Source organism: Oncorhynchus clarkii, chromosome 33 (genome assembly GCF_045791955.1).
Source record: "Oncorhynchus clarkii lewisi isolate Uvic-CL-2024 chromosome 33, UVic_Ocla_1.0, whole genome shotgun sequence".
NCBI classification, from domain to species: Eukaryota; Metazoa; Chordata; class Actinopteri; order Salmoniformes; family Salmonidae; genus Oncorhynchus; species Oncorhynchus clarkii.
The window spans coordinates 13917728-13931068 of NC_092179.1; the positions used below are offsets into that span (position 1 = coordinate 13917728).

Consider the following 13341-nt stretch of genomic DNA (forward strand, 5'->3'; position numbering starts at 1 on the left):
AAAGTGGGCGTAATATGTAGCAGGATGCCTATATAAATAATTCTCTATCTCCTTTTAGTGTGTGTTAAACAACAGTGGATGATGCTGTAATCCTATTTCTACGCTCACTTAATCCAGGCTATAGTAAATGGTTCTACTAAACGCAAATATATTTTACACATGGGCCTCACAGAGACAACCGCATGATATACTTCAATTCCTAATATTATATCTTAAGGGTGCAGAGTAACAGTAATATGTTATACACCAGTGCCCCCTGGTGAAAGCGTCACAGTCATTTTCGATGAAAATCTCTACAGAACACAACTTCCTTGTAATAATTGTACTGGTATATTAAGGGTTGTACATTTCCTATGGTAGAAAAATGTCATTAACAAATATGTTCAACCTTTTATTCAAATAACTTCTGTGCTACTCCTAACTTTTTATTCCACCATTGGGCCATTACCCAATAAACCCCACCATAATCCACAGACAAACAAACAAATGAAACATACAACGCACTATTCATAAACAGCTCATTCACTGGGTAATTTTCACAAACAGCTCATTCACTGGGTAATTTTCACAAACAGCTCATTCACTGGGTAATTTTCACAAACAGCTCATTCACTGGGTAATTTTCACAAACAGCTCATTCACTGGGTAATTTTCACAAACAGCTCATTCACTGGGTAATTTTCACAAACAGCTCATTCACTGGGTAATTTTCACACAAACAGCTCATTCACTGGGTAATTTTCACAAACAGCTCATTCACTGGGTAATTTTCACAAACAGCTCATTCACTGGGTAATTTTCACAAACAGCTCATTCACTGGGTAATTTTCACAAACAGCTCATTCACTGGGTAATTTTCACAGAATTACCTCTACAAAAATAAACCACCATCCCATAGGTCAAGGTGGCCTGGGTAATTCTCGTTGAATTACCCCTACAAAATAAAAAATAACTTGTATCCAGAGCGACTTTGTGAGTGCATATATTTTTGTACTTTGTAATAGTACTATAAAATGACAACAAAGTGTACTTCCATATGCTAAAATTACCACACTTAAAGTGTAGCCCACTTGTAAGACATGATTCAACCCTATGGATTAATCAACCCTATGGATTAAGGGATGATCACCTAATTACATCCAGGTCATTGGGAGGGATCAGCCAATTAATTATACCTTGTGAGGAAACATTCCGTAACTGAAAGTGGAAGTAAATCGTCAACCTTGGCTTTATAGTATGTATGTTTTCCAACTCAAAGAAGTAGTAGAGGAAGAAAATGGACTACTTCAAAATGAAGATGGCCTCAATGGCGCTCATGGTCTCGTTACCACAGCCACAAAGTCGTGAACCCCGCCTATTTCTACAATTTATCTAATTAAAATGTGATTTTAAACCTAACCTTAACCACACTGCCAAAATCATGCCTAACCTTTAATTAAGACTAAAAAGGATTATTTTGTTTTCATAAATGTTTACGATACTGCCAATTTTGACTTTGTGGCTGTGCTAGTGGAAACCGCTGTAAATGCTCTATTTTATTTATATATATATTTATTTTATTTAACCTTTATTTAACTAGGCAAGTCAGTGTAGGAGCAAAAACACATGTGTCAATGATTGTAGTTCTAGTTTTTAGACTGACCACTTTGAAGCCTTAGGACAGATGAACATATATTACGATGGACAAAGCTAGATAAACATAGAGTTGAACATTAGACTACAGTGAAAACATAATGTCAGCAGAAAATACATTTGGAAACCCTCACCAGACATGTAGACATTGCATGTCAGCAGGAAGAGGTGCATGAAGCTAAAAACCAGACATATAGAAACAGAATGTCAGCAGAAAATGCAACAAAACAATGGTTGTACTGGAAACACATGTATGTAATAAATGTATTATTTTTTGTATCACAGCCACCATTATAATCTAGACTGTAGCAGATGTGGGCGTTAACAAGAACTGAGACTGGAAGATAATAGTGGCGGAGAGGCAAGGGGAGTTATTATCCATATAGAAGGAGGTAGCTCTTTATGCTATGCAAAGAATGAAGGCTATAAAAACAGAGGTCCAGGGCAGGAGAAGTCAGTCGTTCCATGGAATTGCTCGGCTCTGTTACTTTGTGTTACTCTGTAATAAAGTCTAAACTTTTACAAGTTCCAAGTTCCGGTATCGGTGCAAATATTTGACTTAATATTTCCACAACGTCAGTTAAGATCAAATTCTTATTTACAATGACGGCCTACACGGGCCAAACCCGGACGACGCTGGGCCAATTGTGTGCCGCCCTATAGGAGTCCCAATCATGGCCGGTTGTGATACAGCCTGGATTCGGCCCAGGGTGTCTGTAGTGACACCTCCAGCACTGAGATGCAGTGCCTTAGACCGCTGACCACTCGGGTGCTCTAACACAGGGGTTCCCAAACGTTTTCCCTCAGGGCTTTCCTTCCAGCATTGGGGAACATCCCGCGCGCACCACATCTATTTCTATGGGCACAAGCACTGTTCATGACAAACTGTTCACAACTCTCCTGCTGGTGGAGATAATTTTACAGGTTTATTTCCTGAAATTATACACATTTTGTCATGGGGTAAAAATAACATTTATCAGTTTTAAAGCAAATGTTCTTGCAATTCTATCGTTTTGCCATGTCTAATGTGTATACATGTGATATTTGAGTGACAAAAAAAACGGTATCTGACATGGGCTAGTTGAAGGTATGCAATGACTAACATGACAAGAATAACTTATGATGCACTAACCAATTTCGAAATTGCACCTTGTGCATTCTACTATTACAACTTTAAACTGGGTGGAGCGCCCCACCGTTTGGAAACCACTGCTCTAACAGACGCAATAATGGGACAAATACAATGACAACATGTCTACAAGTCGATGGTTCCTTCCAGAAATCTCCCATAATGCACCGCCAGTATGCTCCGGTACTACCCGGTAGTTCGGTACACGTTCTTGTTTACCTCATGCTATTCACGCGTAACGTTAAAGATGGAGCAGCCAAACACGGAATCTAACACAAACGTTATGAATGGCGAGGAGGAACATTTCAATACCTTCCTGTCTTTGCACTCCGCTGCATTACAGTCCTCAAGAATCCCTTCGCTGTATTGGAAGAGCTTGTACTACAAACTTATCAACGAGGTCGGTAGCGTAATGGCTGAAGCTAGATATAGCCCTTGATCATGACTGTTCAATTACATTACGCGTAACGTTAAGTCATTGGACGAAGGGGAGATATTTGTTAAGATCCTGGGCGCTCGGTCTGAACACATGCAAAGCTTGAGGTACGGTTTTGCAAACATAAGGATCGTTGAAATCAGTGAGAAAGAATTGTCAAAAAACAAAAGGTTAGGTTAAATTGATATACACGTTTATGGCCGTGAAGGAACAGTAACCCCTAAATTTTTTACCGCGCGTTTATTAACGGAAAACAAAAGGAGACCGAGCACCTGTGGTAATTAGCTATGTAGCATGCTCCGAACACCTACACTATCTATACAAAAGTATGTGGCTGTTTCAGTCACACCAGTTGCTGACAGATGTATACAATCGAGCACATAGCCATACAATCTCCATAGACAAACATTGGTAGTAGAATGGCCTTACTGAAGCACTCAGTGACTTTCACTATGGCGCCGTCATAGGATTCCACCTTTCCAACAACTCAGTCAAATTTCTGCCTTGTTAGAGTTTGGCAGATGCCAGGAGGATGCTACCTTCCCGAATGCATAGTGCCAACTGTGATGTTTGGTGGAGTAGGAATAATGGTCTGGTGCTGTTTTTCATGGTTTGGGCTTAGGCCCCTTAGTTCCAGTGAAGGGAAATCTCAATGCTACAGCCATCAATGACTTTCTAGATGATTCTGTGCTTCCAACTTTTTTGGGGCAAGACCTTCACTGTTTCAGCATGACAATGTCCATGTGCACAAAGGGTGGTCCATACAGAAATGGTTTGTCGAGATTGCCGTGGAAGAACTTGCCTGGCCTGCACAGAGCCCTGACCTCAACCCCATCGAACACTTTTGGGATGAATTGAAATGCCAACTGTGAGCCAGGCCTGATCGCCCAACATCAACTCCATATTAATGCCCATGGTTTTGAAATTAGATATGCGATGAGCAGGTGGCCACATACTTTTGCTCATGTAGTGTATGTGTAAAAGTAACTCAGGAAGTGTCGTTTCGTATGGCTGTATGGATCCATGGTTATATGGATCTGTGCAAAACTGCTACAGTAAGTGTTTTTTAAATATTTTATGTTAAGGATTCTTTCTCGCTGATGAAAGATAAAGGGCCATATGTTTCAAAGCCATACCGAAAGTGATCATTATTGATGTTTCTAGAAGATGTGTATAATAAAATGAAAATCCTTGATGACAGGACAGGGGCTGCTGTATTGAACCCACTGCACAGCCATCTTGATACTTGATGTGTTTTGGAAGCTATAGAAATGCATTTATTAAGATTTACATTAGTTAATTCTATTGCAGGCACCTTAATGTACACTTTTAATTTATATTATGTGAGCTAAACGTTCTGTGCATGCTGTTGTCTGGCTAGCCTATCTAAATCTGCCCTTGCTCTTCGGATCTAGGTGTACGATGCAGGAGAAGTGTTTGGCGTCATGCAGGTAGAACAGGACGATGAAGATGAAGAGGGAAAGAAGGCTTATCCTAGTGTAGAGATTAGGTGTAAAGTGGTTGTGACCAGGGGGACTGGCATGCAAGCCTCGGACCCCACCAGGTGAGGGCGCTTTAGTCATAATAAATAACCACCTGTTTACCATCTCATGCAAGTCATCAGTGCATGTCACCTACCACCTCACTTTTTCATGGAGATATATTGTTTTTCTTTATTTTCTCAAGGTCAAGTGCAGTGTTTTCATAAGTAGGTGTAAAACTACAGATAGTATTGTGTAAAGTGGGTACACTTATTTTCTTACGCTTTGGTGAGCCTACCCATTTTTTTTAAAGACATCCCACATACTAGCATTTCACCTCCAACTACATCTCTTCTATTCTTTGTCTGTCCTGCCTCATCACTTCCTCTTCCATCTCCATATCCTGTATCTCTTTTACCTCATATCCTCTAATTCCTACATCCTCCAGTATCTTCCTGGTTGACCATGCATGGACGTACCGTGTGGAGAGCTCTAGGCAGCAGCTGGAGCAGATCCCCGGCCTCCTGCCCAGGATGGCTTCCCTCATGGGGGTGGACTTCCACGGAGAGGCCCCTGACCCAGACGTTGTGGAGCTGGTGCTGGAACAAATGTGGAAGTACAACCAGACCTACCAGCTGGCCCAGGGGGTATGAACACATACTCTCTCTTTTTCACGCACACTATTTATTTCTCTCTCTCTCTAACACCCCCCCCCCCCCTCTCCTGTGTGTGTCCAGTCAGCAGAGGAAAAAGTGCCCGTCTGGTACATCATGGATGAGTTTGGCTCCCAGGTGCAGCACTCTGATCAGCCTAGCTGTTGCATGGCCCCCTTCTTCTACACACAGGGCCAGCTGGCCTACACTGTGCTCTGGCCTCTCGCAGACCTGCAGGAGGGAGGTATAGACACTCATGTGCATATACACACACACACACACATTCACAGTGTAGGGTTCTGAGTCTTGATGAATCCCGAGAACAAAATGACAGAAACACTTCAATTCAAGGTTTTATAAATGACGAGCCATGACGAGTTGTACACATGCAGCGTACAAACTTCCAACACACATGGATCTCAATCACCACTTGATCTACATTAGAGAGAGGGACGTTTCCTCAACCTGTAGAATCCATGCAATACTAATCATAATGTGATTATGACAGAAGGAAACTACTGGAAAAAAATAACCGCAACATGCAAGAATTTCATAGATTTGACTAAGTTACAGTTCATATAAGGAAATCAATCGAAATAATTTCATTTGGGCCTAATCTATTTATTTCACATGACTGGGAATACAGATATGCATCTGTTGGTGACAAACGTTGAAAAAAAAGTAGGGGTGTGGATCAGAACCAGTCAGTATCTGATGTGACCACATCTCCTTTGCATAGTTGATCAGGCTGTTGATTGTGGCCTGTGGAATGTTGTCCCACTCCTCTTCAATGGATGTGCGAAGTTGCTGGATATTGGTGGGAACTGAAACACTCTGTTGATCCATAGCATCCCAAACATGCTCAATGGGTGACATAAAAATAACATGGCTGGAAACAGAATAACATGGCTATATATAGGGAGTACCAAGTCAATGTGCACGGGTATGAGGTAATTGAGCTAGCAATGTACTGTACATATAGTTAGGAGTAAAGTAACTAGGCAACAGAATAGATAAGACTGTGCCAGCAGTGTTTGTGTTTCCAGTATGCACGTTATGTGTATGTTGTGGTGATAGTGTGTTGTGCCTTGAGAAAGTATTCACACCCCTTGACTTTTTTTGTATTTTGTTGTTACAACCTGAACATTAAAGTTCTTAAATTGAGATTTGAGTCTCAGGCATGTGGAATTGTGTTTTTCCTTTTCTTTTTTATAATAAAATGAAAAGCAGAGATGTCAGTCCCTTTTTGTTATGGCAAGCCTAAATAAATTCAGGAGTACAAAATTGCTTAACAAGTCACACAGTAAGTTGCATGGACTCACTCGGTGTGCAAAGCATTACAGCATTTGAGCATGGAGAAGTTATTAATTACACTTCAGATGGTGTATCGGTACACCCAGTCACTAAAAATATGCATGTGTCCTTCCTAACTTATTTGCTGGAGAGGAAAGAAACTGCTCAGGTTTGTCACCATATGGCCAATTTAAAACTTAGTTTAATGGCTGTGATAGGAGAATTGAGGATGGATCAACAGCATTGAAGTTACTCCACATTACTAACCTAAATGACAGAGTGAAAAGAAGGAAGTCTGTACAGAATACAAATATTACAAAACATGCATCCTGTTTGCAAGGCACAACCGTTGTCGCGGTAGGGGATTTTGCTGTAGGACCGTTAAGGTACCCCCGTCGAGAGTGATATAAGTCGTCTCACTCAAGTTCTTATGCCACCCAGCTAACAGGTGACTCACAGGCCCGCCGGACTGGCCTGGTTATGTATCCTACCCTTTATTCAGAGATTAGCCTTGTGTGATGCCGTTAGGCTTGTTTCGGGATCCTAGATAATATCAATCAGACTTAGAGTACCTCTTGTTTTACTTTCCCTTTAAATGCTCTTACATCTAGACTCGCGCAAGTTATAACTTGGTTACGATTTATAGTCTATGTCCGTCGACTAATACTACTTGAGTATTAATATTGAGGATAACTGTTACAATAAAATGATTATTCTGCCCAGACCATTATATTGTCTTTAGTGTAGAAACTAGACTTGTTTCCCTAGATTGGGAGTGTCAGAGGTGTTCTCTCCCCTAGGGTTTTGGGTCTAGTTTCTACTTCTTATTCAATGTTTGCAATTCACACAGTTGTACACGTTATTACAGTTGTATTTTTTGTCCTTAATCTATAACATCAACAATCATCAAAACACTTACTACTATTAATGCCTTATATATGTATTACAACAAGCGGTTAATTACCTTAGCGTAGGTTGACCTGGTTCGTCTCCAAAGAGTGTTTTTCCACTCACAATTTCTCTAGAGGCTTATCCAATCACTCAGTATCTGTTTCTCCTACTAGATGTTTGTACTATGATTTACTGATTAGTGAAGAGAACGGTTCGAGATCAAGTCCCTTGGTAACACCCCCGATGCTATTTATCTACCCCGGTTAGGGGGTGGGTATATTCAGCACGAGGAGGGTATTTGGTAGTTGTCTCAGTATGTCTCGTTCAGAAATCAGAAGTCAAGAGATACAATTGTTCTAGAGTATGAAAGTCGGATATGTATCTATTTCTCCTACTAGAAGTTGTACTATGATTCGCTGAATGTTGTTAAAAGGCTGTGTCGAGGTCAAGACCCTTCGTATCTCCACTGAGGCTGTGTATCTACTCCAGTTACGGAGTGGATTTATTAAGCAATAGGAGTGTACAGGGTAGTTGTCTCTGTTCGTCTCTTTACAAAATCCAGAAATCAAAAGTTACAATTGTTCTAGAGTATGAAAGTCAGATATGACCTTTTAGGTTGATGATAGGTGAAGTATCACAAGCTGTCTGTCAGTGATAAGTCAAGTAGCACTATCATGCCTTTCCATTGAAAGCATGCTTATTGTATACTCTCTCTTCAGGACCAAGTCAGCCTTAGCGCTGAGGCACATTCTAATCTTGTGGCTAGCTATTTCTGCAAAGGGTCAGTTTGACATGTCACACTGACACATCACACCGACACATTTTTAGATGCGGCCAGCTGTCACTGTGAAATGCCACTGTGAAACTATCACTAGTGACAGTGTCTATGCATCCTCTAAGCCCAAATCTTACATCAAGTTCACCCAGTCAGACTCTACTTCTGGTTTGACTTTCTCCGGTTTGTTTAGTGACTCGCATTCTCCTTTGTCCGTGGATGGTGCTTGAACCTGGGGTATCTCATCGAACCAGTTGTTCGGCTCCCACTTAAGAGGCGGAGCCAGTGGTGAAGGTGTGGGCGGATCCAGTAAAGGAGGTGTCATCGGAGCCCTTTCTTGTGCTACCGCATCACAGAAATACTGTAAAAAAAAATGTCCTGAATACAAAGTGTTATGTTTGGGGCAAATCAAATACAACATGTTACGTAGTACCACTCTACATATTTTCAAGGATAGTGGTGGCTGCATCATGTTATGGCTATGCTTGTAATCGTTAAGGACTGGGGAGTTTTTCTGGATAAACAAATGGAGTGGAATTGAGCGAAGCACATGCAGAAAACTTGGTTGTCTGCTTTTCACCAGACACTGGGAGGTGAATTTACCTTTCAGCAGGACAATCTAAAACACAAGGCCAAATATATGCTGGAGTTGCTTATCAAGAAAACACCACCTTCCTGAGTGGCATTGTTACAGTTTTGACTTAAATCGACTTGAACATCTGTGGCAAGACTTGAAGATGGTTGTCTAACAATGATCAACAACCAACTTGACAGTTTTAATAATTTAAAGAATAATGTAGAAATATTGTACAATCCACGTCTGCGAGACTTACCCAGAAAGGCTCACAGCTGTAATCGCTGCCAAAGGTGATTCTAACATGTATTGCCTCTGGGTTGAATACTTATCTAATATATATATATATATATAATTATTTTTTACTGTTAAAATCTTTGTAATAACAAAATGTGCGAAGGCGAAGGGGTGTGAATACTTTCTGAAGGCATTGTACAGTTTTGAGAATGACACGTTGATTTTCACAAAGTGCTGCTTGTCTTTTAGATATTTTTGTCAGATGTTAGTATGGAATACTGAAGTATAATTACAAGCATTTCATACGTGTCAAAGGCTTTTATTGACAATTACATGAAGTTGATGCAAAGAGTCAATATTTGCAGTGTTGACCCTTCTTTTTCAAGACCTCTGAGGCCGCCCAGACATGCTGTCAATTAACTTCTGGGCCACATCCTGACTGATGGCAACCCATTCTTGCATAATCAATGCTTGGAGTTTGTCAGAATTTGTGGGTTTTTGTTTGTCCACACGCGTCTTGAGGATTGACCACAAGTTCTCAATGGGATTAAGGTCCGGGGAGTTTCCTGACCATGGACCCAAAATATCGATGTTTTGTTCCCCGAGCCACTTAGTTATCACTTTTGCCTTATGGCAAGGTGCTCCATCATGCTGGAAAAGGCATTGTTCGTCACCAAACTGTTCCTGGATGGTTGGGAGAAGATGCTCTTGGAGGATGTGTTGGTGCCATTCTTTATTCATGGCTGTGTTCTTAGGCAAAATTGTGAGTGAGCCCACTCCCTTGGCTGAGAAGCAACCCCACACATGATTGGTCTCAGGATGCTTTACTGTTGGCATGACACAGGACAGATGGTAGCACTCACCTTGTCTTCTCCGGACAAGCTTTTTGTCCGTATGCCCCAAACAATCGTAAAGGGGATTCATCAGAGAAAATGACTTTACCCCAGTCCTCAGCAGCCCAATCCCTGTACCTTTTGCAGAATATCAGTCTGTCCCTGATGTTTTTCCTGGAGAGAAGTGGCTACTTTGCTACCCTTCTTGACACCAGGCCATCCTCAAAGTCTTCCCCTCATTGTGCGTGCAGATCCACTCACATCTGCCTGCTGCCATTCCTGAGCAAGCTCTGTACTGGTGGTTCCCCGATCCCGCAGCTGAATCAACTTTAGGAGACGGTCCTGGCGCTTGCTGGACTGACTTGAGCGGCCTGAAGCCGCCTTCACATCATTTGAACTGCTCTCCTTGAAGTTCTTGATGATCCAATACATTTTTGAATTAGTTGCAATCTTACTGGAAGCAAAATCCTTGCCTGTGAAGACCTTTTTTTGTGCAAAGCAATGATGACGGCATGTTTCCTTGCAGGTAACCATGGTTGACAGAGGAAGAACAATGATTCCAAGCACCACCCTCCTTTTAAAGCTTCCAGTCTGTTATTCAAACTCAATCAGCATGACAGAGGGATCTCCAGCCTTGTCCTCGTCAACACTCACACCTGTGTTAACTTATGGCTGCAATCCCGATATCGAGATCGATATGACAACTACCAGTGAAAATAGAGGGCGCCAAATTCAAACCACAAATCTCATAATTACAATTGCAATGCAAATAGTCTGGTTAGCCATTTGATTAGCTGTCCAGGGGTCTTATGGCTTGGGGGTGGAAGCTGTATAGAAGCCTCTTGGACCTAAACTTGGTGCTCTGTTACCGCTTGCTATCTGGTAGCAGAGAGAACAGTCAATAACTAGGGTGGCTAGAGTCTTTGACAATTTTAGGGGGTTTCCACTGACACCGCCTGGTAAAGAGGCACTGGATGGCGGGAAACTTGGCCCCGGTGATGTACTGGGCCGTACGCGCTACCCTCTGTAGTGTAGTGCCTTGCGGTCGGAGGCCGAGCAGTTGCCATACCAGTCAGTGATGCAACTCGTCAGGATGAGGAACTGAGGACCCATGCCAAATCTTTTCAGTCTCCTGATGGGAAATGGGTTTTGTCGTGCCCTCTTCAAGACTGTCTTTGTCTGCTTGGACCATGTTAGTTTAGTTAGTTTGTTGGTGATGTGGACACCAAGGATCTTGAAGCTCTTAACCTGTTCTACTACAGCCCCGTCGATGAGAATGGGGGTGTGCTCAGTCCTTTTCCTGTAGTCCACAATCATCTCCTTTGTCTTGATCATGTTGAGGGAGAGGTTGTTGTCCTTGCACCACACGGTCAGATCTCTGATCATCTCCCTGTAGGCTCTCTCATCGTTGTCAGTGATCAGGCCTACCACTGTTGTGTCATCAGCCAACTTTTAATAATGGTGTTGGAGTTGTGCCTGGCTGTGCAGTCATGAGAGTACAGGAGGGGACTGACCACGCACCCCTGTGGGGCCCCTCTGTTGAAGATCAGCGTGGCGGAGTTGATGTTACCTACCCTTACCACCTGGGGCCGGCCCGTCAGGAAGTCTAGGATCCAGTTGCAGAGGGAGGTGTTTAGTCCCAGGGTCCTTAGCTTAGTGATACGTTTGAGGGCACTATGGTGTTGAACGCTGAGCTTTAGTCAATGAATAGCTTTCTCACAAGTGTTCCTTTTGTCCAGGTGGGAAAGGGCAGTGTGGAGTGCAATGGAGATTGCATCATCTGTGGATCTGTTGGTGCGGTATGCACATTGGAGTGGGTCTAGGGTTTCTGGGATGATGGTGTTGATATGATCCATGATCAGCCTTTCAAAGCATTTCATGGCTACAGACGTGAGTGCTACGGGTCGGTAGTCATTTAGGCAGGTTACCGTAATGTTCTTGGGCACAGGTACTATGGTGGTCTGCTTGAAACATGTTGATATTACAGCATCAGACAGGGAGAGGTTGAAAATGTCAGTGAAGACTCTTGCCAGTTGTACTATGAGCATGCGCAGACCATGTCCTGGTATTCCGTCTGGCCCAGTGGCCTTGTGAATGTTGACCTGTTTAAAGGTCTTACTCCCATCGGCTGCAGAGAGCGCATGATCACAGTCATCTGAAACAGCTGATCTCATGCATGTTTCAGTGTTAATTCCTCAAAGCGAGCATAAATGTTATTTAGCTTGTCTGGTAGGCTCATGTCACTGGGCAGCTCTCGGCTGTGTTTCCCTTTGTAGTCTAACAGTTTGCAAGCCCTGCCACATCCGAGTGTCGGAGCCGGTGTAGTACGATTCAATCTATACAGCTCATTGAGTGCGGTTTTAGTGCTAGTCTTGTTCTGTGGTGGTATGGAGACAGCTACGAAGAATACAGAAACTCTCTAGGTAGATAGTGTGGTCTACAGCTTATCGACTTACGGAGGTGGTCCCTGCACAGGGACAGCTCAGCGGAAATTTCAGAGCGCCACCTATAGTACTCGAGTATAGTACTCGATAAATCTCAAACTTTCATAAAAATACACATGCAAGGTACTGAATTAAAGCTACACTCGTTGTGAATCTAGCCACCAAGTCAGATTTGTAAAATGCTTTTCGGCGAAAGCATGAGAAGCTATTATCTGATAGCATGCACCCCCCCAAAATACCAGCACGACACGTAAACACCAGATTTTGCGGTAGCCGGCGCTACCCAAAACGCAGAAATAAAATATAAAACATTCATTACCTTGGACGAGCTTCTTTGTTGGCACTCCTATATGTCCCATAAACATCACAATTGGGTCTTTTTCCCGATTAAATCCGTCATTGTATACCCAAAATGTCATTTGCTGAAGGCCAGTCTGATGCTGCAAAAAGCCCATTTACAAGACGCAACGTCACTTTTTAAAATTACAAAAGTCGCCTATAAACTTTTACAAATCACTTCAAACGACTTTTCTAAACCAACTTTAGGTATTAATAAACGTTAATGATGTATCAAATTGATCACGGGGCGATCTGTATTCGATAGCAGCAAGTCTGGAAATCATCGTCCATTTTTTCAGTTTCACAACATACTGTGGTGCGCCTCAAGAAAGGAGGGGCCTATTCGTGACGTAACCAAGGATAAATGAGTCAGAAATTGACAGCAATGGCGACATCGTGTGGAAGCTGTAGGCGTTTACAGGGGATTCGCATATATTTTCTGTCGCCTTAAATAATACATTGAATGACGGACAAATATTTTTTTTGTGTTTTTGGTAAACAGTTTTACCAGGGATTTTTACTCCTAAACACGTTCTGTTATAGCCACAGACCCGATTTAACCAGTTTTAGAGACTTCAGAGTGTTTTCTATACACACATATCTTATCATATGCCAGGAATATAG

General features: G+C 42.3%; 1 protein-coding gene across 3 annotated transcripts in view; it reads left to right on the forward strand.

The window, feature by feature from the left end:
• The first annotated feature begins 2956 nt into the window (after nucleotides 1–2956).
• LOC139393230 (tubulin tyrosine ligase-like family, member 12) overlaps nucleotides 2957–13341 on the forward strand; it is a 32313-nt gene continuing 21928 nt past the window's right edge. The window contains exons 1-4 of one of the 3 annotated variants that reach the window (XM_071141681.1): nucleotides 2957–3161; nucleotides 4613–4761; nucleotides 5127–5325; nucleotides 5416–5575. In XM_071141681.1, the coding sequence (XP_070997782.1) occupies nucleotides 3009–3161; nucleotides 4613–4761; nucleotides 5127–5325; nucleotides 5416–5575 (661 nt within the window). In that variant the 5' untranslated portion in view covers nucleotides 2957–3008. The other 2 variants (XM_071141682.1, XM_071141683.1) reach the window with 2 other exon arrangements.